This window comes from Amphibalanus amphitrite, unplaced genomic scaffold (assembly GCF_019059575.1).
Source record: "Amphibalanus amphitrite isolate SeventyFive unplaced genomic scaffold, NRLGWU_Aamphi_draft 000390F_arrow, whole genome shotgun sequence".
Lineage (NCBI taxonomy): Eukaryota > Metazoa > Arthropoda > Thecostraca > Balanomorpha > Balanidae > Amphibalanus > Amphibalanus amphitrite.
In genome coordinates this window covers 310,768-338,239 of record NW_024881884.1, presented here as the reverse complement: position 1 = coordinate 338,239, position 27,472 = coordinate 310,768, and the positions used below count along the sequence as shown (strand labels likewise).

Genomic DNA, 27,472 nt, shown 5'->3' with positions numbered 1-27,472 from the left:
CATAGCCATATTCATAGATCGATTGCATGAATCAGTCGCCACCTTAAAACATTACATTCCTTTTTAACCGTATTTACCTGTTCTATAATTGATTTCGACTTCGCAATTAATTCCTACAGCAATATTACCAATGATTTCGCAATGCAACTTTTAGTGAGTACAGCCCGAATGTACACCCTTAATTTCACAAACGTTCCAACCTCAAATCGTACCTGACCACCGCCGACAATAAATCGAACGAACCAGCTTGACCGAAGACAAAGACATTTCAACGCTGTCACGCATCCTGTCATCAATCTCAACGTTCGTGACCATGAGCTGCTTATTCAAATTTTAGCCTCTCGCTCTCGGCCTAATCGTGAACTCCAACTGACAATAACGGTTTGCTGGCGACTCTGACATGACTTCGAAATTCAGATCCTAATATGCTACTAGGGTGTCTGGACCAATAAGTTCAAAGTAATTTAAGTTTTCCAATTCCAATTGAGTGTGCATTTTATGGCAACCGAAAATGTTTGGCAGTCGTCACGGCACGGCAACCGGGGGGGGGGGGGGGGGTCAAGGATTGGGATTGAGCAGACTTTTCAACAACACTCACATTCTGGAGTTTCTCTGCGCTTCCGCTTCTCAGTGTGGTCACAAGCGTCGGCTGCTGTCCTCGGTTCTGATCACTCGAACTGAAGAGGCTTCTCGCGGGTGACCCCGGACTGACGGCGGCTCCCAGATGGCGTCTCCGGCTCCAGCTGTGGACTGTGGCTCTCGGCTGCTCGACTGTGATTCTCCCTCTGGTTGGGTGGCGCACCCTTTTATAGTTGGGGGGGGGAGGGGTGACTGCCACGCCCTTGCGACGTCATCTTCCTCTGCCTTCTTCTGGTGGGTGGGGCCGTAAGATGGCGCCCTCTGTCCTGTTTAGTCACCTTGCTCCTCTGTGCCTGCAATTTTTGGCCGTCGAATCGTCTTCGTGTTGAGTGCTTTATCATTTCAGTAATCGCTGGCATAAAACAATCCCCGAAAGGTTTGTGATTTTCGAGTTTTAATTTTGATTCTTCAATTTCATTTTATTCAAACTTTTGTTTCCTTCCGTTTCGTCTGCCGCCAACGCCCCTGTGACGTCACTCTTGCTCCGCCCACCGTACCGGGTGTGGCCGTAAGTCAGCGCCTTCTTCCTCTGCGGAGATCTCTGGAACTACCTCATGAGGCCATTGTGAGGTCGGTCACCCGGTTGTTTTGCCAGGTTCACTCACCCTGGGTTGCTGTGCTCGACAAAGGAGGCTGTGTGCTCCAGCCGGCATCCATCCTTGACACTGCTCCATGATCTGTTGACATATCTTACCGATCCAGCGTTATTTGAGGAGGCTCGGATCGCTCATCCTGCGGTAGCTGTCTCCATAGGCGGGCGTTGTAATGAGAGTTTAACGGCTGCCCATTGCGAAGACCTCTGGAACTACAGCGTTTTTGCTTGCCGTAGGATCTTCCTGGTTGTGCCATTCCCACCGTGGGACTCAGCGCGGCGCAGCTGTTGTGGTACCTGACAGAGTACGTGACAAGTGACAGAGTACCTTAACGTGCTCGCTCGCCGCCGCCGCCGGCCGCAGTCCTGACGTAGCTTGTTGACTCAGCTGTGCCTCAGCGGTTCGTACTGATGTGACCGGCATCGTCTTCTCGCAGACGTGTCTACTGCGGGCTATTCTCACGGACAGTGCTCGTTGAGGGAGTTGGGGAAAAGTGCTGAATGGGGATGGCGGGCCTGGTGACTGGGGGGGGGGGGGGGGGGTAGTGAATAATGAGAGGGGAGGAGAGCGCAGCAGCAGCGCTCCGCTCAGCTGTGCGTCACCCGGTAGCAGCGACGGGTGTGTGAATGGAGGGCTAGGCCTGTGACCGGACTGCGAGGGGGGGGGGGGACTGCCGGACCGAGCCGTGCCGAAAAGATACTACGTTAAATGTTCAAGATGTAGCGTGCTACAGTTTCAAGCATTCAAACATGTGAGTTGATGCTGCTCCCATGCATTAGGGTGGATGTCAAGGTCACCTGGTCAGGTCAGGTCATTGACCTATGATGACCTCGGTACTTTTTCGAATTATACATGTTTCCAGGCTAGTTTTTGGAGCTGAATCCGAATTTAGCAACCATTTGAACATTTACGAAGTAGTTTTGGTGCCTTCGTAACATGTTACGAAGCTGCCAGAGGCGGCTGGCACGTAGGTACTACGAATACCCGGCAGGACCCCTACTGGTTGACCTGACCTGACCTGACCCGACCTGGCTTAAATGCATAAAGACATCATCTGTGATCAAAACTAACATGATAACTATTCATGATCAGTACCCCGAAAAACCCTATAGCATCCACAATTAACGACGTTCTAACAGGTCCCGATTTTCCCGATTTTTCGGTCATTGACCTGACCTGGAAGGTCAACCAATGACCAAGAACCTTAAAATTGGGTATCGTCGGCTTCCTCTCGTCACGGGGAACACGCTCGTATTTCCCGCGAAGCTCTAGCTCGATCATGGGCCAAACACGAAGGGGTCGTACCACCTTGTGCCGTCACGAAGGGGTCGTACCTCTTGTGCCGTCGAAGGACGCAAAATGGCCGGAATGGCCTGTGCCGGCGAGGGTTAACGCGCTCATATGGGACATGTATTGCCATGGGCCGGGTTTGTTGTGGCGTGGTGATGTGGTGACGTAGATTCTGTCTGCTATCGAGGTCCCGGCATGGTGTTACTTAGCGCGGGGTACGGGCCCGACCGTTGCGCCAAGTGCGCTGAAATTTGCGCAACTTATAGATTAAGGATGGGCAACGTGCCTTTGAGGGTCTCAGCTCGATCGGATTGATAGCGAGCACATGACGCGTGCTCAAAAAGTGCAAATTCGCGTTATGGACTTTACATGTATGTATAAATCGGCTTGCAAAATCGGGCGAAAATGACTAAATTTGCCAGACACTGGTCCGGTCCCCGTGCAGTATCTCGGTAACCGTGGGCCCAATCGCCACGGGGTATCGTGTAGAGAATCGAAAGGGCTATCGAATGGTGTGCGGTGCAGGGATGGCACGCGCCACGTGCACCCGTGAGGGCACTTATACTGGGAAATTTACGTTTCGGACAGATTTGGGACTTAATGCTGTTTTCGGGTGACTGTTTGACGGAGCGGGTTCAAACAACGCCTGTTGGCAAAAGAAATGTACCGCCTCTCATGGAAAAATTGTGAAAAGCTAATTGATCAAAAACAAGGTGGAACAAATCGCTGGAGAGAATGGTATTTGTTAATGACTTACTTAATTACACGGGTTTTACTGCATAACCTGGTACGTTTGACAGTTGAAAATGGCATAGTTGGAAAGAGCATTCAATTTTGTCCAAAATCCAATCATCGCTTTTGCATGACGAGCAACAGTATTCTTAAAAATATAAATGTTGGAAACCTCTACATAGTAATTCATCGATGGCTGTCATTTTCAATAACCTACGTCAACCGTTGTTATAAACTACACATGACATGTTCTATAGTACATAGAACGCATGCTTATCAGACACGAGCACCTCGATGCAATGGATATTTTTTCCCAATCCAAAATGCTTAGCCGTCAAAAAGCAATCAACCGAAATGGATACATCACCCACGGACACAAGACCAACCAAATGCCCACCGATCGAAAATACCCCTTATTCGCTTTGCGGAGCAAGCGGGTCACCCTAGCACGCGCAGTGGAAGGGTTGCGAGTACTACGCCCAGTGGAAGGGGGGGGCGGATGTCGCCCCCCCTAAGATCTCAGCTCCCACTGGAGCTAGAAAGACGAAATTTGGAGGGTAGGTGGGGGCCCAGGGGAACTCTGTTGTGTGTGAATTTCATGACCCTAGGTCAATATCTTCAAGGTCAAATGAGGTCAAAAGTGGTCAAATCTGCCATATCCTCTTGGTTCTTTTTGTATACTGGGGTATACATTGCCTTTTGCGAATCTCCATGAAAGTCCCTCACGGCTAGGTGCTGTTATGGCCATGCATTGCATTCTCCATGCCTCCGCCTACCATCTGGTGGCCGAGTTTGCATTCTACGGTTGCAAATTTGGCCGCTTCGGCCTTTCAGCCATGGCGGTTCATCGGCAGTCGCAGCGCGCGGGTAGGTCTCGTCATTGTTTACTTAATATTTATCTTCTATGACGCTCTTGATCGAAAACAACTATTTCCATCATTAAAGAGTATGCTGATTATCATCCCCTGCAGGTTTTTTAAACACATGTTTGTGTTTGAAGTGCTTGAGAAAGAATTAAAGTTCATGTATATTGAGGTATACAAATCTTACTGAGCCGAAAAAAATATGCACACATTTTATCGCGCACGAAATAAGTATATAGTTGTACAGAGATAGGTTACACAAGGATTGTACATGTATGATGAGATGTGCTTGTCGAGATGCATAAGTTTTTGCGAAAAAATTGCCGACCAAAAATAATTGTACACCCGAGTGTACAACGGGAACCCGCACGATAAAATTATGTATACCTCAATATACAATGGGCTCCGGTTGGAAGTAACAATGCATACTGTAGTATACATGGTCGCTGGGGCATTCCAAATATTTTATTGTAGTTCGCTCACAACCAGTGGCGGATCCAAGGGGGCGGGGTCATATGTGTCATGCCCCCCTTTGGGGCCCTTTACCACAGGCCTGACAGGGGCACCAGAGGTGCAGCAGGGGCACCACCGGCCTCGCAGGGGCACCTTGGGCCTGTCAGGGGCACCACATGCCTGTCAGGGGTACCATGTGCCTTTCAGGGGCACCACAGTTCTGCCAAGGTCCAGGGGGCAGGAGAAAAAAATAAAAAAACAGGAAAAAAACTAAGAATAGAGCCCCACCAAAATTCAGTGGCCGAAATCCGTTGAGTTTTTAATTTTGGGTATAGGTAGGGGCCCTACTTCGATTCATGACCCCCCTCCCTTGGAGTTTTTCTGGATCCACCCCTGCTCACAACATCCTTCTCTTCCAGCTGTCCTGAAGTCCGGAGCTGATATCCTTCGAGTCCTAAATGAGCTGAATGATTCAGATCTGGATTCCCAATTCGACTCTTCGTCTGAAGAGTTTGAACCAAACTTGACAGAAAGAGTTTCTTCTGATAGCGAGGATGCAGAAGAAAGTGCTGATGAGACTGCTCCAAACGCAGCTGGTGGAGACCAGGCTCCAGCTGTCACGTCCGGCAGAAATGTCTTCTACAGACTGGGTGCAAGCCTTGGTCCACCATTGCTTGTACCTCAAGTTGCAGATGTTGACGCTGCCACCGCAGGATGTTCTTCTACAACTGTGAAGACTCCGATTGATTACTTCTCTCAGTTCGCCCCAGCTTCCATGTTCGAGGTCATTGCCCAGAAATCCAATATGGACAGCGTGCAAAAAACCGGCAAATCACTCCTCCTCAGGGCAAGCGAATGCAAGCAGTTCATCGGAGCGACGATGCTGATGTCGCTTCTGAAGTTGCCGTGGATGAGACTCTATTGGGCATCCAAGACCAGGATCGCTGCAGTGGCTGACACATTCAGCAGGAATCGCTTCCATCAGATCCGGGGGCACTTGAAGGCGGTATGCGACCAAGACGTTTCGCAAGAGGAACGTGAGCGAGACCGCTTGTGGAAGGTAAGGCCGGTGCTGGAGTCCATCCGAGCCAGCTGCCTTCTGGTCCCACGTCCGCCAGTGGTCTGCATCGACGAGCAAATGATCCCGTTTACTGGCAAAACCAGTCTCAAGCAATACGTTCCCTGCAAACCAAACCCAGAGGGCATCAAAAACTTCGTCCTGGCAACACGAGATGGACTAGTTCTCGACTTCGAGCCGTATCAAGGCCAGAAGCTGTGCAGCGAGGATCTTGATGGAAAACCATGCACCCTACCAGAATCAGTGGTTCTCCGGCTGATTCACTCTCTGCCGCCCGGAACCAGCATCTACTTCGACCGCTACTTCACGAGCGTTAGGCTGCTGGACCACCTGCGTGTCAACAAGCGTATGAACGGGACAGGCACGATAAGGAAAGTCAGCATCCCGAAGGACGCAAAGCTTCCGTCAGAAAAGGACCTGAAGAAGAAGAAGCGCGGTACCAGCGTGACGTCCGTAAGGAGCGACGGAGGCCTGGCCATCACCGTCTGGCAGGACAACAAGCCAATCTACATGGCATCGACTGAACACGGATCAGATCCAGAAGACCTGGTCAAGCGGTACAACCGGAAAGAGAGACGCTACATCGACGTCAAACGCCCTGACGTTATCCGGGCATACAACCAAAACATGGGCGGAGTTGATCTAAATGACAGGATGGTGGCGCACTACCGCTCCGGCTCAAGGACCAGAAAGTGGACAGTCAGGACAATGCTTCACTTCCTGGATCTTGCAGCAGTCAACGGCTGGATTATGTACAAAAGGGACGGTGAATCACTGGGGAAGCGTGATTCTGACACAATGAAGCTCCTCGAATTTAAGTACCGACTCGCGGATCAGCTGTTGGAAGGAGACGATTCCAGTAACAGCAGCAGCAGCAGCAGTGGGGACGAGTCGGCCCAGGACGATGACCAACAGCCGCAAAGACAGAAGCGAAGAAGAGTGGTTACGCCACTGCCATCCCCAAGCACGAAGGCATACGGGAAACACCTCCCAAAAGCACATCCAAGCAGGGTATATTGAGTGAAGGGTAGGACGAACTTTGGTAGGAATTTCTAGTATAACTACTAGAAAACCTACTATATGTGGTCGGGACTAGCAAAAAGTTAGTTCAAACTAGAATATGGTAGCGCTTATGGTCGGCAGTCGTGACGCGCACGTGACATTCATTTCTTAAATTGCTTAACCCTATTAGTGGCAGGCTCCTGGCTACCCCTATTAGTGGCAGGGGGGGCTGTTTACGACCCCCCCTTGATATCTCGAGATCTAACGGGCCGATTTTCAAAATTCAAACGGCATTCGACTTCGCTCAACGTGATCTACATTTCTAAAAAAAAAAATTAAGAAAATGTCAAAAGGGGGGTTGAGGGGGGTAAAAACGGGCAAATTGCAGATACATTTTAGACTGCTTATCACGGCCAGGTTTCTGAACCAATCTTAACGCAACTTTTGCTGATCGATAAAGAATGAACCAGGAATTCACATGGATCCTAAAAATATGCATTTTCAAAAATCATAGGCGGATACAGATCATTGAGATTGGGGGTACACAAAAAGTATAGCAAATAAGGTTTTTGTTGGTACTGTTTCTAAAAAGGGTGGTAATGGTCTTGTTATGTTACAATTTTCTTATGAGAGAACTACAATTGTATTGGTCATGCATAGGCGGTGTCAGGGCACCTATGTTGGGAGGTAAAACATAACCCCCCTTTTTGGACGCCTGGATCCGCCTATTATAGCAAAAACGTGTCAAAAGAGGATGCACAATAACTTTGTATATGTTATCACATGATAAAACTGGTGCATACAGTTATAATACATCAGCATCGTGATCATCGCCCAAATGACTCGCTTCACGAATAGGACCCCCCAATTCCCAGTGCTCTGGAGCCGCCCTTGGTAAAGTTATGAACTTGAAATTTTCAGGGAATGTGCCCAATTTAGTTTTAGGAAAAGTCAGAAAATTTCAGCATCGTAGCTTCAGCGGTTTCGGAGATATTCCCGAAAAACCTGAGGGGTGGATGAAAACAACCCCCCCCCTGCCACTAATAGGGTTAAATAACAGGTTTTAGGGGCCGATTAGTGGGCAGATACATTCAATTAGCTATTAATAATTGATTATGCAAACATTCAAGAATCTTCATCATTCAATTCTAGCCAAAATCACGCGGCGCTCCCAAGATTCGAACTCACGACCCTCGGATCCGTAGCCCGATACGCTACCGACTGCGCTACCGAGGACCGCGCGCCGACGATCGGAGAGGCGGATCGCGGGTGCTGGCGTGCAGAGAAATCTTTACCCTGTACGCCGTAGAAGATCGGCTGGGTTTCGTGAAAAATGGTAGAGGAATTGTCGAAAGAAAATTCATCGATCTATCATTTGAGACTAAGAACCATTAATTCCTTCAAAGATTGACCGAGATATCGCTCGCCGAAAACAGGCCATTTAACATGTAAACCCTATGGGCTGGTAGGAAATGTACGCCGTGGAGCAGCAGTGCTACCAACTAACTTCGGCGGGGGCCGCATCCAAGGGCGGAATTCAAGAGATGCCGTCTCGCAGAATGCAAGAAACTGACAGGTACGGAGTGCAACCGCTGCAAGATCTTCCTGTGCTGCCTGCCAAACCGAAACTGCTACTACAAGTTTCACAGCGACAAGGCAAAGAAGAAGTAGAAGAACCTAGAGACATAGAAGGTGTTTCTAGTGTTAGGCTTACAATGGTATGCCGTTGGTTTTCCTAAATAAATAAGATGCCAGGCAAACAGGGCCCTTGGCCTGATGATCAGAACCTTTCAGGCCGGGACTAAGAGATCGAAATTTAACAAACATACGTTACTCGTTACTTACTATGCCAATGTTCGTTCAATTTTGGAATACGGTTGCGTGGTCTGGGCGGGAGCGGCCAAATCCCACACAGAGCGGGTTGATCGTGTGCAGCACAAATTCTTGTTGTGGTTGAATAGCCACACATCCTCGCCATGTTCCTCTCTGTCCTATCCTTCTCTTCTGCATCATTTTGGTATTACATCACTGTCTGTCCGTAGAAACCAACACGACCTGCTCTTCCTGAGGAATATCCTGGCCGGTAAAATCCGTTCTTCTAACCTCCTTGGTAGATTTCCGCTCCATGTGCCGCCGCGATCAACCCGCTCACAGCGGCTCCTCGCCGAGCTTCCCTGGCGCGTACGGACCGTCGGGGATGGTTTTCTGCGCCGACTACCGAGGGCCATGAACGCGTTTTTAACTAGAAGTCCCGCTGATGTTTTTAGCGATAGTTTCTACACTTTTAGAGGACACGTTTTAAACTATGTGAAAGGGCTGGAAGCGGCGTGATCGCATCCGCTGTGCTTTTAGTGTTTCTTGTTTACTAGGCTTTTTAGGCTATTATTTATTTATTTACATCTCCTGTGTTTATAACCCTACGTGTTTTTATCTTCAGTGTGTGTGTGTGTGTGTATGTAGGTGTGTGTGTTGTGTGTGTGTGGGTGTGTGCTGTTTTACTGTCTCTTTGACTTCGCCTTTTAAGTGGACTTATTGTCTGTTGGCGATTTTAAATATACAAATACAAATACAAATACAAAGATGATGAACGCATGGTTGCTCTCTGGATGCTCTAGCTGGGCTTACGTAGGTGATTTTTTATAGGCTTTGGGTATTTTTGTATACTCCAGTATACATGGCACTGCGCATGCGCCGTGACCTCAATTAGCAAATCATTACCAGTTTGATCATCCTTGGCACCAAAGCTCTCGTCCCTAAAACTTTCATCGTTCTCTGCCTTTCGGCTTCTTCTCGGGACTCAAGAGGATATTAGCGACTTTTTTTGCGTTTACACGCCGATAACTCAAAAAGTTACCGGCCGATTTTCTCTTTTCCTTCACTATACGAAAGAACATACATTTGTGAGTACGTATGGTGAATTTCTTGTTAATCCAACAATAAATATGGCAGTTAGAAGCCTGCTAAGCGTAAGATGTCGCCGGCTGAAGCGGGATCGGCGGACGCGGGAAACGCGGCAATCACAATTTTGTGTTTACACACTCATAACTCAATTTGTTACCGGCCGATTTTCAAAATTCTTGGACCATAAGATTGCCTGTACATTTCTTAGTCCTCTCACAAAATTTGACGCGAATCGAATATAATCAGCGGTAAGGAGCGCGATGTAAAGACGGAACCGTCCCGCCCCGGCATAGTCTACAATTCAGGCGGCGCGTAACGGCTAGCGCCGGCCGCCGCGCCGCCGCGCCGCCGCGGCGGCAGGATGTTTGACTTTACACCGCTATTACTAGAAAAGTTGTGACCCGATTTTTTATTTCTTGCATGAGAAGATCCGCAGTTCAATTCTGGACAGGTAGCCAAAATTTCACATTAATATCATGTTTGCGGCGCGAGTTATTGGCGAAAAACAGGAGGGATGGGCGAAATCCGCCCCCCCTTCCACTGCGCGTGCTAGCGGGCCCCATTCAACCAGGGGCCCGGGCCCTATCCACACGGGGGCCCGGGCCCCGTCCACCCGGGGCTGCGGGGCCCGTCCACCAGGGGGCCCGGGCCCCATCCATCCGGGGGCCGGGCCCGGGGCCCGTTCTACCGGGGGCCCGGACCTATCCACGGGGGTCCCGGGCCCCATCCACCCCGGGGGCCCGGGCCCATTCTCCTAGGGGCCCGGATCAATTCTCCCGGGGGCCCGGGCCCGTTCTCCGGGAGGCCCGGGTCCGTTCTCCAATCTCCCGGGGCCCCGGGCCCGTTCTCCCGGGGGCCCGGGCCCCATCCACCCAGGAGGCCCGGGCCCGTTCTCCCAGGGGCCCGGATCAATTCTCCCGGGGGCCCGGGCCCGTTCTCCGGGAGGCCCGGGTCCGTTCTCCAATCTCCCGGGGCCCGGGGCCCGTTCTCCCGGGGTCCCGGACCCATCAACGGGGGGGGGGGGGCGGGCCCCATCCACCCAGGAGGCCCGGGCCCGTTCTCCCAGGGGCCCGGGTCAATTCTCCCGGGGGCCCGGGCCCGTTCCCCGGGAGGCCCGGGTCTGTTTTCCAATCTCCCGGGGCCCGGGGCCCGTTCTCCCGGGGGCCCAGACCCATCAACGGGGGGCCCGGGCCCCATCCACCCCCCAGGAGGCCCGGGCCCGTTCTCCCAGGGGCCGGGCCCGTTCTCCCGGGGGCCCGGGCCCCGTCCACCTGGGGCCCCAGGCCGAACCCTCACCCGTGGTGTCCCAGTAGGCATTTCTCGAAGCGGGCTCGTCCGATTAGATTAGGGCCTCTCTCCTCCCTCTCTCTCTCTCTCTCTCTCTCTCTCTCTCTCTCTCTCTCTCTCTCTCTCTCTCTCTCTCTCTCTCTCTCTCTCGAGCGGGCCCCTGACAGAAATTTCGGGGGGTCAGCTGACCCTCTGACCCCCCCCCTGGCTGCGCCACTGGCCTCATATGACCTTTAGGGAAAATCCGAGATTTACAAGTTGTGAGGCTCGTAATGGATACTAGATCCTGAAAGTTTCATTTCCCTGTGACATCTTCTCTGGCAGTGAGGGCGTTGCGAAGTTGCGACATCTGAAGACCGTGCAGAGGTTCACTTATGACGCCGACGCCATAGGTCAGTGACCTGACCTGACCCGAAAATTCGGTTGGTGTCAAAAGATCCGGCTTGAATGAAAGGTATGACAAGTTTCAGCTCTCTATCGCCAGCGTGTTTGGAGCTATCGCGAAAAAAAACCTATGGGGGGCGGCACCCGCTCCCTTTCCCCTCGGCCGGCGGGGGTTAAGAGAACTACAAAAGTGCTATCTCGGATTTTAGAAGTTTTTGGATTTTGACCCCCAAAATTAAAAAAAAAATAGACTTTTTGAATATAATAGCGGAAAAATAAAAAATTGAACTGAGAAAAAAACCGGAATATATTTGATTGTCCCTACCACCTTCTATCTACATACCAAATTTGAGATCGATACCTCTTTTTTTGGCCAAGTTATAACGAAAAAACTGTTCAAAATTGTTGACGTCAAAATTTCAAAATTAATTTCTAGCAATTCTAGAGTCTAGAATTGCAAAATTGCCCTACCGCACTACCGGCATGCCGGTAGTTTTTCACTACCGCAGGCTTTTTTGTGGTAACTGGCATGTCTTGCCGGTAGCATGCCGGTATTTTTGATTTTGCACAAAAAATATCAGCATATGATTCAAACTTTGGACACTAAGAGGCTATTGAATTGTAATAACAGCAATCTTAGCCACTGCAAATATACATTTTGTGGTAGGAGTTCCATTGTGGTTGCTAAGGGTAGGGGTAACACATGAACCTCAGCATTTCACAGGTTTGGATCTAATTATAATTATCAAGAATTTACTGTGGTCTATCAAAGGCAGAATACTCATTCATGTTGCAAAACCACAACCAATTAGTAAGTCTAATGGCAGGTAATAGGTATAATACAATAAAATAAATAAATTTTTATGGCAACATTCCCTAGGCAAAAGGCAAAATCAAAACAACACAAAATACATTGTTTGGAAACTGGCCTTGAGTCCTGAGATGTGGTCTGAGATACTCTACAAATAATTTGACACTGAAAATCCAGCTGAAAAGGCAGGTGTTAGGTAGCCCTGAGCCTAACTTTGGTCCCAAAATGAAATGAAAATGAATTAATATATATTACTGACCGGGCCGACGAAATTATTTGGAAACGAGGTTTGCAAAATTGACGGAGGCCCGAGTGCGGAGCACGAGGGCCGGAGTCAAATTTTGCAAGCCGAGTTTCCAAATAATTTCGTACGGCTGAGGTCAGTAAGATTTTTCCTACATGCCGCATACCTAAGTAGTTTCGACAGGTTTTGGCGACACTTTTATACAATTGTTTTGTCCATAATTTCCTAACAGTGATTGCGCTACTGCTGTGGATAAAGGAAATTTATAGAAGAAAATGCATCAAAATACCTTACTTCAAAAAGAATCGCGTCTGAAAATATCAACTCAGAATGGCACAACTGGATATCCAAGGAACATAATACATGAATAATTTGCCAAGACATAAGAACAAGAAGAAGGTATAATATTCCTAGTGATTAAACGTGAATTTTCCAGTGCTCTTGCAAGAATCTTTTTTTTTATTGATGTAATCGTACTTTGTTGATGCCCTATGGCTAAAATTTCGTGAAATACATTATATATTTTCCATATTTTACGTGTTTGTTTCGAGGAAAGGACTACAACTGTCAAATAATAACGCAATAACTTAGGCCCAAGGTATCAGTGGACATATCAAACAAAGATAAGACAACAAGCGGTAATGGATTTCTAGGCGCATATCTTACCATAATTTCGGCTTTGTAACCAATACAAAATATTTCAAAACCCTTGATAAGCAGAGCAGATATAGTATTTTTACCAAAAAATGTTAGTTTTCTAATTTTACGCGGCAAATATGCAAAAATGATGTCAGTTATACATTCCCTGTCAATTATACCTCTGAGCTAATGCGATAAACTAGTTTAGAGGTCATTGCCCTGGGCAGTAAACCCAGGCAGTAAACTTTTGTTTCCTGCCCGGCCTATCAAATAACATGGCATTTTGATACCGGCAGTTTCTTGGTCATAGTTTTACTGCCCGGCTCGTGCTGTGCTTAACCTTCCAGGCGGTGGGGGGGGGGGGCATTTTTTTGCCCCCCCCCTTTACTTTTTTCGATATATCTCGAGAACCGTTGCGCCGATCGTCACCAAACTTTCAGTACCCTCCCGGGAGCAGCTAGCGCACATGGTGACAAAAAATTTTCCAAAGGCTATGATAGGTTGGCCGCTAATGACGTAAGAGTGACGTCATTTTTGCCATTTTCGACCCAAAAAAAGGTTTCGCGGGAAGAGCTGTCAGGCCTATTGCTTTAGAGATACAGAAAAATGTTTTTGACATAAAAGGTGTGGAATCAAAAGGGCTACAAAACTGCTATTTCGGTTTTTCGAATTTTTTTGGATTTTGACCCCCAAAAATCAAAAAATAGATTTTTTGAATATAATAGCCGAAGAATACAAAAAGTTTTTTGAATTTCGAAAAAACCGGAATATATGTGATAGTCCCTACCACTTTCTATCTAGATACCAAATTTGAGATCGATACCTCGTTTTTTGGCCAAGTTATAGCGAAAAAACTGTTCAAAATTGATGACGTCAAATTTTCAAACTCAATTTTTAGCCATTCTAGACCTCGTAGCGCAAAACAAAGACCACCATTAGACTCCCCGTGACGAGCTGCATCGAATCGATACCCATTTTATGCAAAAATATCAACTTTGAAATTTGACCTTTTTTTGACCTGACCTTGACCTGACCTCCACCAGAAAGTGACCTAAACCGTACCTGATGGTCTTATAACCAACACCATTGAGTTGGAAATGAAAAACTGGCCATAAAACATGCATCACATAACCTTAGTAAAGTTGGGCTCATGTGGTGACCCTTGGTGACCTTTGGTGACCTGACCTGTGACCTGACCTGGTATGACCAGTGACCTCTAATAGCAACATATGTACTAGACAACTGACGCCTTATCGCTGATTTTCGACAAAATGCGTTTTACTCGGTGTTATAGCGCTTTCCCTTGAAGCCCTGTGAACGGTGAAACATTTTATATTTGACCTGACCTGTGACGTCATCGGTGACCCCGAGGTCAATGAAATTTGGTTTCCCTCGACAAATTTGACAGGGCTATCGAACGCCGTTTGAATTTTCCGGATCCGTCCAGTAGTTTCGGAGATACGGGGGGGGGGCAAAAAAGTGCCCCCCCCCCCCACCGCGTGGAAGGTGGCTGGTAGGCCCACCGCCTGCCGGGTTAAGACATACCCCGGCATGTAGGAAACTGGCATTTTGTCTTATCTTTCCAAGAAAACACAACATGCAGACGAAATGAATACAAAGTGCCGCAATATTATGATCAGGCAACCAAGGATGACTTTTAAGATCCTCTGTCGCCTAAAGAAAGGATGTACGATGATGACGTAATATTTATACATATGCCCTTTTGGTTGAATTACTCAAGAGAAATGAATTTTCCCGTAGTGAATAATACTCACAATGTTGATTTCATTAGAATTTAATGTCGTGTTGGATGATTTTTATCAATAAAATCATTCACGAGGCAGTAGTTTGCAGTCCTAAAACCTTTTTTTTGCAGTGTTTAAATCAGCTGGTTAAAAACTGTGTTATGGCGCATCTGTTTCGAAATCCGTGTTTGTTCCCGCGTTTGAGATGGGGGAGGATATTATATCGTTTTTATTACGAGCGAGCGAGCGCAGCGAGCGAAGCGAAGTCTTTTCAATATAACGGAAAAATCTCAGTATGAGCGGCCCGGCCCGGCCCGGCCCGGCCCGGCCTGTAACGCTTTTGAGAGGCTTATATCTCAGCAACCGCTGGACCGATTTGCCTGCGGTCTTTTTTGCTGGGTATCCCCATCCCTTCTACCCCGTAATTGACTACTTTTGATACATCTCAGTGACCGTCGTGGCACGTGCCACGTGAAAAGTCCAGGGTCTTCAAGCAGTTTTGCAAAAGTAGGTAATGATTTTGAGAGGCCCATATCTCAGCAGCGGCTTGAGCGATTGTCTTGCGGTAATTTTTATAGGGTAGCTGCATCCCTTCTACCAAAGGTCGGATACTCTTGATCTATGTGAGTGACCCCCAATGCACGTGCAAAATACAAAAAAGAGGTGCCAAATTTGTTCCCATTTCAGTAACTCGGTAATTACTGGGGCGATTTCGCTGAAACTTGGCATACAGGTAGGCATCCACCAGGCAATGAATTTCCATGTGTTGCGGTTAGGGTGCTACTGCACGTGCGCACGTGCAGGGGGCGTTTCCAGCTCTCGAGAACGGCTGGGCCGATTGCGCTCAAATTTGATACACGGTTGGGGACCGGATAGTAGGGTACCGTGCAAAAGTCATTTTGGACCCCGTTTGCACGTGCGCACGTGCAGAATGCCGTTTCCAGATCTCAGGAACGGCGGGGCCGATTGCGTTCAAATTTGGCACACCGCTAGCGACCGGTTAGAAGGGTGCTTTGCACAAGCCCATTGGAAGTACCCTCTCGCCCTTCCGCACGTGCAGGGCTCACTATCTCGCTCGCTCGTTCTTCGCCCAAAAGGCGTTTTACTGGTACATATTACTTGGCGACTTCTCAGTACATGTGAGTTATAAACACATATGTTTTACATGAATCGTATCTTTCTCACGAGCCAACAAGCCATGGCGGATAGGATGGCTTTGGCGGATAGGAAAAAGCAGATGTTGATCTCGCTTCCTCAGTTAGGAACATGGCCGAATCTGTAGTTTTTTTTTATATTGTGATTTTTGACTATCTAATATCTATAGTTCATTATTTGGTTAGTACCTGCGTCCTGCAACATTTTAGGAGAATGTAAAAAATAAGAACGCTTGTGGTAAATGTGATTGCTGCTCGCTCACTGTGCAGTGTGCAGTCTCCAGAAACACATTTCAGTAATTCAAGTTCTTTTTGTCCTTGCTTTTTTGATTTAATGCTTTTTGTACGCAATACCTCTTTGATTACAGGTGATATTCAGCTGAAGACTGTAATTGAGTTTCAAAATTGTGGTATTTGTGGGGCCAATTCAGCCAAAATCAGGCTGCTGGTAGTTTTGGTTGGACAATGGGTGGCTGCTGGGTGGGGCGGCTACTGAAATTGCCAACATGTGGCATCTCATGTAGGGGTAAGCCAGAATCAAGAGTGCAGGTTTTTTAGTATGCCGGTAACTTGGTGTTTTTTTTTTTGCTTGGGGCGTGGTAGCATGCCGGTATCCCAGAAAATTTTTGTGGGGCGGGGCGGTGCCGGTAGCAGCCCATTGGGAAAACTTTGCAACTCTATTCTGGACCTCGTAGCGCAAAACAAAGACCACCATTAGACTCCCCGTGACGAGCTGCATCGAATCAATACCCATTTTATGCAAAACAATCAACTTTGAAATTTGACCTTTTTGACCCGATCTTGACCTGACCTCCACCAGAAAGTGACCTAATCCGTACCTGATGGTCTTATAACCAACAGCATTTTCCATGCACATGTTTATGTGTATTTTCCTTTCACCGGAGTCCACCGGCGGTTTATTATTTAACGAGTACACATGAAGTGCATTTAAACGCTTCAGTCTGGGGCAACAGCCATGGTGCCTGGTTCGGTATAACGAACGAGAATAGGCATATGGATGGCGCTACCGGTGGAGGTGGTAGGAAGGATATGATAGTTAGTCATGTTACGGGATACACTGTTAGATGATTAGATATAGGAATGCCACCGGTAGCGCCAACACTAAAGAAATGTATGAACAGAGACATATTCACAGCCTATTCACTGTCCATTTCAGTACACGTAGCATAGCATTAGCCACAGATGGCGCCACCGACGGCCGCAGATGGCGCTGATCTCAACAACACATGAACAGCACTGGCGTCAAGGAACAAAGACTTAGTTTGGGAACTGGACAGCGGCGGAACGCACGGCCGCGGGCCTCGTCTTGAACATGATAGACGCCTATTTCAGTATCAGACTCTGTGGTTACAGAGACTCCTCATCTTCCAAGTCGGCCAGGCTGAGGCGCAGGCGCCAAGCAGCGCGGCAGCGACGCAGCGCACCGACGTCGGCGGCCCCGCCGGCCCAGCTTCCCGTCATCAAGTTGAGCTCCTTCTCCTACTCCTCCGACTCGAGTAGGCTGGATGCTGACGTTAAGCAGCGCGGTATAGGTGCAGCGGACTGACGTCGGCGGCTTCACTCGCCCAGCGTCCTGTCAGCGTCAAGTTGAGCTCCTACTCCTTCCGTATCTGCAGCTGGAGGGCCTCCTTCTCCTACTCCTCCGATTAGGCCAGGCTGGGGTGTCGACGTTAAGCAGCGCGGTAACGATGTAGCGGACAGACGTCGGCGGCTTCGCTGGCCCAGCGTCCTGTCACCGTCAAGTTGAGCTCCTTCTCCTTCCGTATCTGTAGCTGGAGGGCCTCCTTCTCCTTCTCCTCCGATTCTGTCAGGTTGGGTGCTGACGCCAAGCAGCGCGGTAATGATGCAGCGGGTAGACGTCGGCAGCTCCCCTGGCCCAGCTTCCCGTCATCGCCAAGTTGAGCTCCTTCTCCTTCAGTGTCTGCAGCTGGAGGGCCTCCTTCTCCTACTCCTTCGACTCGGCCGGGCTGGGGTGTTGACGCTAAGTAGCGCGGTAACGATGCAGCCGACAGACGTCGGCAGCTCCCCTGGCCCAGCTTCCCGTCATCACCAAGTTGAGCTCCTTCTCCTTCAGTGTCTGCAGCTGGAGGGCCTCCTTCTCCTACTCCTCCGACTCGGCCGGGCTGGTGTTGACGCTAAGTAGCGCGGTAACGATGCAGCCGACAGACGTCGGCAGCTCCCCTGGCCCAGCTTCCCGTCATCGCCAAGTTGAGCTCCTTCTCCTTCAGTGTCTGCAGCTGGAGGGCCTCCTTCTCCTACTCCTCCGACTCGGCCAGGCTGGGGTGTTGACGCTAAGCAGCGCGGTAACGATGCAGCCGACAGACGTTGAGTTGAGTTCAGCATTGAGTTGAAAATGAAAAATTGGCCAGAAAACAAGCATCGCACAACCTTAGTGGTGACCCTTCGTGACCTGACCTGTGACCTGACCTGGTATGACCATTGACCTCTAATAGCAGCATATGTACTAGACAACTGACGCCCTATCGCTGATTTTCGACAAAATGCGCTTTACTCGGTGATATAGCGCTTTCCCTACAAGACCCGTGAACGATGAAACATTTTATTTTTGACCTGACCTGTGACGTCATCGACGACCCCGAGGTCAATGAAATTTGGTTTCTTTCAACAAATTTTGACAGGGCTATCGAACGCCGTTTTAATTTTCCGGATCCGTCCAGTAGTTTCAGAGATACGGGGGGTGCAAAAAATGCCCCCCTCTCACACACACACACACACACACACACAACGAATTTTATTACAAGCATAAATGGACAGAAATAAAAATAAGATGAACATGCAATTGGCGCAAAAGTGCCTTAGCACTTGATTCATGGCGCCTTTTGCTTAATCAGCATTTTGATCTCGTACACTTTTTACCTTATTATCTATGTGTTTGCTTACTTATTCATTTATTGACTACTTGTTGACCGCCGCTCGTGTAGGTGTGGTTTCTTTTACCCGCTCAGTAATAAAGATGGATCAGCAGCCGGCAGCAGCAGTGCCAGGGGTTCCCAGAACTACAGACGAAGGTGTACATGATGTCATTAAAAACGTTTAGTTGACGTAATATAATTTTGGACCTGTTGTGCTAATGTCAGGAGTTGTTCGTGGTTGTTGGTTGTACCGTGTAGGATGAGATTCAGTTTATATGAGTCTGGTTTGAGGGCGAAGTCTTCACAAATATTATGGGTGATGAATCTGTATAAGGTTCGTCGTTGTTCTTCATATGATGGACAGTGAAGAAAGTAGTGTTTAACATTTTCCAACTCGTTGCCACAGTGACAACTCGGCGAATCTACTCTTTGTATTGTAAATTGATGCGCATTTAGTTTTGACATTCCTACTCTAAGCCTCGTTAATAGACAGTTGCCTATTTTCTTACCCAGGGAATAATATTTCAGTGGGTGCTCTTTTGCCTGCATTTTGTAAATTTCTTTGTTGAATGCCTTTTTTGTCCTCAGAGCTCTGCTCTCTTCCTTAAGTTAATTCCAAAGTCTCGTAGTTGATGGAACATACGAATTATGATATTTTTTAGTACGATTGACTGGTTCCGTTCTTGTTGTTGCGTTTCTTAAGGGTCTATCGATTTGATTGATTCGTTGTGGTGGTATTATTTCTTTGATATAGGATGGGATTTTTGGATTGTTAATGATAGAATAGAACATACTAAGTTTATGTTGTTTTCGTCTTTCTGATAAGGTAGACCATCCCAGATCTGTTCTGAGTTTGTCAGATGAAGTCCGAGTTAGGGTGCCGGTGATAACCCTAGCAGCCCTATTTTGGAGTCTTTCAAGTCTAATTGCGTCGCTGGTCGTTATAAGTCCGTCGTAGATCATGTCTGAGTTGTCGAAGTAGGGTCTTATGTAAAGTGTGTATATTTGCTCTAGTATCTTTCTAGGTAGATATGACGCTATCGGGTACAGGGGTCCTAAGTTTCTGTTTACTTTGCTTATTATTTCGTTGACGTGCTCCTTGAACATCAAGTCTTCAGAAAACGTAAGGCCTAAGTGCTTATGGTTTTTGTGTATGGGTATGAGTTCTCCTCCAAAAGTTAAATGAGGCAAGCTTTTATCAGTTTGCTTGTTGCTGAATGTTTGTTGAACTAGTTTTGTAGCATTAAATGTAATCAACCACTTCTCCCCATATTTATAAATTTCGTTCGAGTCGTTTTGCAGGGAATTTTCCACTTCAGTCAAAGTGGCTGACGTATGTGAAGCATACATAGATGTGTCATCTGCAAAAAATAGAGTTTCGTTTGATGTTTTGTTAGATAGATCGTTTAAATACAGAAGAGCCAAGAGAGGACCCAGGACCGAGCCTTGTGGACAGCCTGCATTAGTAGTGAGAACGGTTGAATAGGAGTCTTCTATTTTCACACGCTGCCTTCTATCTGATAAGTAAGAAGTGAGCCAATTTAGAAGGTTGCCGGTTATTCCAAATTCGTATTTACATTTATGAAGAAGACCGTTGTGCCAAATTTTGTCAAAGTATCGGGAAATGTCCAAATATATAGCAGTAAAGTCTTTTCCATTGTCGATAGACTTGTACAAGTTATGTGAAAGGTACATCAACTGTAACTGGGTGCTATGATTTGGCCTGTAGCCACTTTGTTTTTCAGTGAGAAGATTGTTGTTCATTAAATGCTCATATATATGCTTGAATACCAGTCTCTCAAGAACTTTTGAGAGGCAAGATAGGAGGCTAATTGGGCGGTAATTCGATGCATGTGATGGCGATCCCTTGTTTTTAAAGATTGGTTTAATATTAGCAAGCTTCCAAGATCCTGGAAAGATGCCTTCATTTAGTGATTTATTGAATATCTTCGCTAATGGCTCGGCAATGATAATAGCAGTAAGCTTTAAAATTTTAGCGGGGAGTTCATCTGGACCAGTTGATTTATTTGGATCTAAGGCATTCAGGGCTTTTAGGACTTCTTGACTGCTTACGTTAATCGAATTTAAGGTTGGAAAAAGTACCGGCTGTGAAGTCAACTGGGTAGCGTGGGTATCGGGAACATCAATGTTTGATTGTGCTGCAAAAAAGTTGTTAAGAAGCGATGCTTTGTCCTTGCTTTCAGTAATTGTCTGGCCATCTGTCGTCTCAAGAGGTGGTATAGCTTTATCTACTTTTCTTCCAGTTATATTACGTAGTGTTTGATGATACTTGTGGGGGTTCTGCTTGTTTTCCAGCAATACAGACACTTGTGACTGCATGTATTGTTGTTTTCTTTGTTTTGTTATTGTTGTTGTTAGGTTGCGTTGTTCTCTCCACCTTCTCCAGTCATATTCAGTCTGGTTGTGCTTGGCGCGTTTAAACAGTCTGTCTCGTTTTCTGATTGCACGTTTAAGGTCAGCGGTCACCCAAGGTTTGTCTCTCTGTCTTATAGTCACTTTTTTGTTGGTATTGCTTGGTGTGCAGCATTTAACAAGTTAGTTGTGAAATCTTCTATTGCAGTATCAATGTCCTTTTCAATTATGTCATTCCAGTTTGTGTTCATAAGTGTTTGTGTTAGTCGGTCGGCGTTCAATTTGTCATAGTCCCATATTGTCTTGTACGAGTTTGGTATTGCTATCGGCTTCATTTGCAATGATACAAATGTTGGAAAATGATCTAATGTTGAGAAAGATGATAGGATACCACTGTCATTAATCAGTTGTGTATTATAAACAAAGCATAGATCACGGAGGTTTTTTTACTTCAGGTGATGGTCTGGAGGGTTCACTTATAAGTTGTGCTAGCTCCAGTGCTTCTGCTACATTTTTCAATTTGTTATCAAATAATGTGATACCACTGTGGTTGTTTTCGTTTTCTAAGTAAATATTACCTGCGTTAAAGTCACCTAGGACAATAATGCTGGAGGGATTGTGTGCATGGGCTGCACTTGCACTTTCACTAAAGTTGTCTAAAAAAAATTGTCTAGTCTATCTGTGCTGAGGTTGGGTGGCAGGTAAAGGCAGCAGATGATTAAGGTAACGTTGTTTAGTTTTAATTTGGCCCAAATCCATTCTTCATCATTTATTTCAAGTTCTGTGAGCCTAGTAATTGGTATAGTTGACTGGCAATATAAAGCTACTCCTCCTCCTCTTCTGTCCCGATGTCTGGTCATTGGTGAGTGAAACCCATCTATGTTGTATAGGCTTGTATGCACATTCGCATCTAGTTTAGTTTCTGTCAATGCCAATATGTTTACACCATGTGTTTCTATGAATAGTTGTAATTCCTCAAGTTTATGGGGTGCTGTTATGCTATTAATGTTAATATGGGAGGCTAGCAATGTATCATGACTGAGTTTAGGTCCAGGATTAGTTTCCACACCTGCAATATGAAGCAAGTCTTTGATGTTGTGGTGCAGATTGAGGTGTCTCCATTGAGAGTTGGTTAATGCTTTGTTCATGATAACTTGATTTTGTTGGTAGTTGTATTTTGAGCTGAAAGTCTGTCTGTCATGCATGCATTGTTCAAGTGTTCTTTTGTCAATGAATGATGGAATATTCTTGTCACAGGACCCCCCCAGCACTGCCCCACCAGCTGCTGCCATCAGAATTGTTTGTGTGAGATGTAACGAGCGAATAATACTGTGATATTGACAGCGGACACCATGGGACATTTTGATTGCATTCAGAGCATTGAAGTTTGTAATACATATTCATTCTCACCGCGCAGAAGGTGGCCGGGAGGCCCACCGCCTGTCGGGTTAACCATGGATGATATAACACTGGATTGGTGTCTCGTGGAAATTAACATTGGGATCCGCGACATTGGGATCAGGCCTGCCATCTAGCGAGAGAATTATCGTAAGTTAGGAGCAAGCCGAGTGAACGCCATCTCTCAGCATTATGACACACGTGGGTGTGGTGTGTTAGTTGGCTTGAAGTGCATATTCCCACGAGTTGGGGGTAATCTTACTTGACCTGAGACGACAAAAAATGTCTTAAATGCTAAAGCCAAAAACGTCAAGCAGCCTTTAGGTAATAACGAAAATAAAATGCGTAAGACGGTGTGTATTGAAACGCCCAGACCGATCGGCTTGTACGACCTTTTATATGGTCATTTACTCACAACGAAACCAGCAGTTTGACAATATGTCTACATATTGGTAGGCTTATTCCTTCTTCTCCGAATTTCGCCCGATTTTCTTCATCTTAGTAAATGTTACGGCACGTGCCACGTGCCAACTTAGGGGTGTCGAAATTGTTCCACATAAAGTAACTCCGTAATGGCTGGGCCCATTACAGTAAAACTTTGTCAATAGTTAGGCACCCAGTGCCCAATGCATTTCCATGTGTCAATATGGGGGTGCTACTGCCCGTGCGCACGTGCGGGGTGCCGCTTCCATATCTCAAGAACGGCTGGGCGGATAACACTCAAACTTGGTACGCAAATGTCACATCGATGCTCGCACTGCATTGATTAGCTGCTTACATTGGTGCAGAGTCATTAGGAAAACGATGAAATGAGATGCGTGGTGTTTATGCCTTTCTGGTCCAGCAGCTGATTGATCCGCAACAGGAGATCCCTGTTTGTGAAGGCTTCGTCTCCCTTTTCCATTCCTTGTTTAAAATAACATAACAATGTACGAAGAAGATCACACATCAAAGTTATAAATTAACTTTGAAGCGACCTTCTCCTTGATATTATGTCAAAAATGAAAGAATTATTTACATTTGCATTCGGGCACAGCCCATCATCAGATGTATATTTGAAAAGACAGCATATACATCGTCACAAAAACAAGAATCGACATTTCAAATTCAGCTCGTGAAAATGACACATCAGTATCCTTCGCGCCGTATGGTACCTATCTATATAAAACACACCTATAAACACACACACAAGCACAATTTTGGGGCACATACATACGATAAACTTGTTCTCACATGATACGCCACGAGGACAGATTTTCGTTCAGCCCAGGTTTTCTTTCCCTTATGTACAGTGATTCAGTAATTTTCCTATCCGGATGGTCCTTAGTTTTCTTCAAAATCCTAACCTCCAGTGGCGGGTCAGCCAGCTTATCTGCCTTCGACATCCCCGCGTGACACTCTGAAAAATGGTCACCGATCGGGGTAAGCTGTGTCTCGTTGGCAGCACACCTCAAATGTTCATTGTATCTAAGGCGCAAAGGCCGTTTCGACTCGCCGATATACTTACTCCACATGGTTACCCTGCGCACGTGCTAAGGAGCACTCGGCGACAAGTGGAAAGAAAAGAGCGGCTGCGTAGGGTCAGTAGAGACGGTAGAGGAGCTCGTGGAGGGCGAGGGAGACATACGACTAGGGATGTCCCCGACGCTGCCCCCGGCGCTGATGGTAGGGAGGGGCAGGTCGCAAGAGCAGGAAGAGGTCACAAGTCTGGCGGGATCCTTCTTTTGCCTTATGTCAATGAAACTGTGCTATGCAAGGTGAAGAAGGCGGCTCGTGCTTCTGGGCTGGATGTTACGGTGGCCTCATACACGCCAGAGACATTGAAACAAAAGCTAGTGCATTCATCGTTTGGCGATCCACCGTGCCCTTCGGGCAACAGGATCTGCAACACTTGCAGGAGGTTGCAGAATGGTAGGTGCACGGACAAAAACGTGGTTTATGAGCTCTCCTGTACGCTATGTGGAGCTAAGTATATCGGCGAGTCGAAACGGCCTTTGCGCCTTAGATACAATGAACATTTGAGGTGTGCTGCCAACGAGACACAGCTTACCCCGATCGGTGACCATTTTTCAGAGTGTCACGCGTGGATGTCGAAGGCAGATAAGCTGGCTGACCCGCCACTGGAGGTTAGGATTTTGAAGAAAACTAAGGACCATCCGGATAGGAAAATTACTGAATCACTGTACATAAGGGAAAGAAAACCTGGGCTGAACGAAAATCTGTCCTCGTGGCGTATCATGTGAGAACAAGTTTATCGTATGTATGTGCCCCAAAATTGTGCTTGTGTGTGTGTTTATAGGTGTGTTTTATATAGATAGGTACCATACGGCGCGAAGGATACTGATGTGTCATTTTCACGAGCTGAATTTGAAATGTCGATTCTTGTTTTTGTGACGATGTATATGCTGTCTTTTCAAATATAGGGGAGAGCGGGGCCAGTTGAAACACGGGGTCAGATGAAACATGGCTTTATTTTCAACAGTATGCAACATATGGCGTTGCCGACACCACTGCGCATCCGCGCTCGACCACTTCCTTTGTCAACGGCGTTTGGGCGGCAAACGGACGGTAATTTTGATTTGACACTTGTTTTTGTGTTTTTGAGGGGCGTTTGGGAGAAATCGTTTTTATGAATATTTTGTGATATCTCATATACCTTTGTTTGCTGAAAGAAGAACTCCTGGCTCCGGAATAACACCTTATTTGGCCCTTCATTCAGCATGATGCCGTCCCTCCAGCTCGTTTGACATGTGCTTTACGGCGCGTGCGAGATGGCGGGAGCGGATGGGGTCAATTGAAACGCTTCTCTGAGGGTCAGTTGAAACAGGGCCACAATCCGTTTCAATGGACCCCGGTGACCTTTGCAATGGTTTTTTGTTCAGGGGCTGTAAACATTAAAGGAAATAGTCCACCTTTGAAATGAGCTTTTAAACTGAAATAGTAGTTTAATAAAGCTCAATTTTTTACCCCTTTTTCTCCAGCCTTTTGCTTGAAAGCACACTACAGCCTGAGATATTTCTCATTTTCCTCATCCGCCCATTTTACCATAGTCTATGTACTTTATGTCACCTATTATGAGGAACTTTGCACTTTTAGCTTTCCAACGACCTATTGAATGTAGCATTTGGAAAAGTAAACCGGACAAAATATCTCCTTAAGAAAGTTGCCTTAAAGAGGAAAACATCCCATTGTTAAGGATAGGTGCAATTGACCCCATGGGCTGGTTCAATTGACCCTCGCATCGGGGTCATTTGAAACGGGCGTAGAGCTGTTTTATAAGCATGCGTTTGGCAGCAAAATATGTTTGAAACATAATTTTACATATCTTAAAATAAAGCCAAAAGAGCATATTTTTTCATGGTATTGTGCATTTATCGATATGACAACTAGATCTCGCTGTGCATGTCAACATATAAAAAGTGGTTCAACTGGCCCCGCTCTCCCCTACATCTGATGATGGGCTGTGCCCGAATGCAAATGTAAATAATTCTTTCATTTTTGACATAATATCAAGGAGAAGGTCGCTTCAAAGTTAATTTATAGTATTATCAATGCTCCTTGCAAAAGCACTACACGTCTGTATGTATGTATGTATGTATTACAATCATGGACAATCCACACGGGGCGTGGCGATTACAGTCCAGAGTCTGAGACGGGTTGGAACAAAAACATGCAGGGGCAGTAGAACACAGGCATAACGATTTAATCACTGGACACTCACTCTCTATATACATACGGACAATTCAAGTCAGCGCGCCACACACGGCTGCGGATACCCCCTCCCCCTGACACGGGTCAGCGTCGGGCGATCGTCATCGCCGGACAGACTGCAGCCTTGGCCGCACGGGCGAATGGGGCGGGGCGCTGTTCGATGACGCCAGGTGGCAGACTGTTGAGCAGCGCCGCGGCCCGGTAGCCGAACCGTCGCTTGCCTGTCTCGAGTCGCGAGCGTGGAAGGTGGAAAAGGTGGTCTTGCCGGGTGGACCTCTTTCGCGCGTCACTGTTATAGGTGAACATGGTAGCTAGTTCTTCGGGCTCGCCGTTCCTTATTATTTTCTGAGCAGTTACGAGGGTTTGAATATCGGCCATAGCTTTCAGAGGTATCCATCCAAGCGAGTCGCGGAGGCCAGAGACGTGGTCGAATTTACGGCGGCCGAAGATGACCCGTGCTGCGAAGTTCATAATTTTTTGGAGCCGGTCAAAGTTTTTCCGGGAGCCATTTCCGTAGACAGTGAGGCAGTACTGGACGCGCGAGATGACAAGTGCCGTCACGATCGTTTTGAGGATGCCGTCTGGGAGACAGTGTCGTGCGTGGGAGAGGCCGATCAGTACGCCGATGCAACGACGGCTCAGCTCGGCTACGTGTGCCTCCCAGGTGAGTGCGCCGTCGAATACAACACCCAGGTTTCCCACCTGAGTACACGGCTGGAGCTCAGCGTCACGGAATGAGATTTTGAAGCGAGGCAGTTTACGTAGATTTTGTCGACTACCGAATACCATGAGTTGAGTTTTAGAAGCGTTGACTTTCAGGGCGTGTGCGCAGAACCAGGCGTTAAGTGACGCGAGTGATGCCTCCATGCGCGAGATGAGGCTCCTAATGTCGTCGCGTGGGCCGCTCACCAATATCTGGGTGTCGTCGGCGTACTGATAGGCGGTGGCATCTCCAGCAAATAGTGAAAGGTCATTCGAGAATATTGTGAAAAGCAGGGGACCCAGCGCCGATCCCTGGAAAACGCCCACGGTGTTTGGGAGCGGTCGGGAGGTCATCTTACGGCCGGTTTTGTCTTTCAGGGACACGCTCTGCGTGTGACCATGGAGATAAGCAGAAAACCAGGAGGTCTCAATGCCGTACATTTCAAGTTTTTTGACAAGGAGTTCATGATTGATGACGTCGAAACATTTGCTGAGATCTATGAGGCACAGCATTGAGATCTCACGATACACACGATACACATCAAAGTTGTTTTAGGCGGCTATCTTGGGCCAGGGCTG

The 27,472-nt window shown here is 47.2% G+C and overlaps 2 protein-coding genes across 2 annotated transcripts; one reads left to right on the top strand and one right to left on the bottom strand.

The window, feature by feature from the left end:
• The first annotated feature begins 5,124 nt into the window (after positions 1-5,124).
• On the top strand, positions 5,125-17,382 carry LOC122390302 (piggyBac transposable element-derived protein 3-like). Its single transcript, XM_043383065.1, has 3 exons — positions 5,125-5,191; positions 5,689-6,205; positions 17,190-17,382. Exons 1-3 carry the CDS (start codon positions 5,125-5,127, stop codon positions 17,380-17,382), a joined length of 777 nt encoding a protein of 258 aa, XP_043239000.1.
• An 8,893-nt stretch (positions 17,383-26,275) lies between these two features.
• Positions 26,276-26,980, bottom strand: LOC122390300. Its single transcript, XM_043383064.1, has one exon. The coding sequence runs from the start codon at positions 26,978-26,980 to the stop codon at positions 26,276-26,278; it is 705 nt and encodes a 234-aa protein (XP_043238999.1).
• Positions 26,981-27,472: the final 492 nt, after the last annotated feature.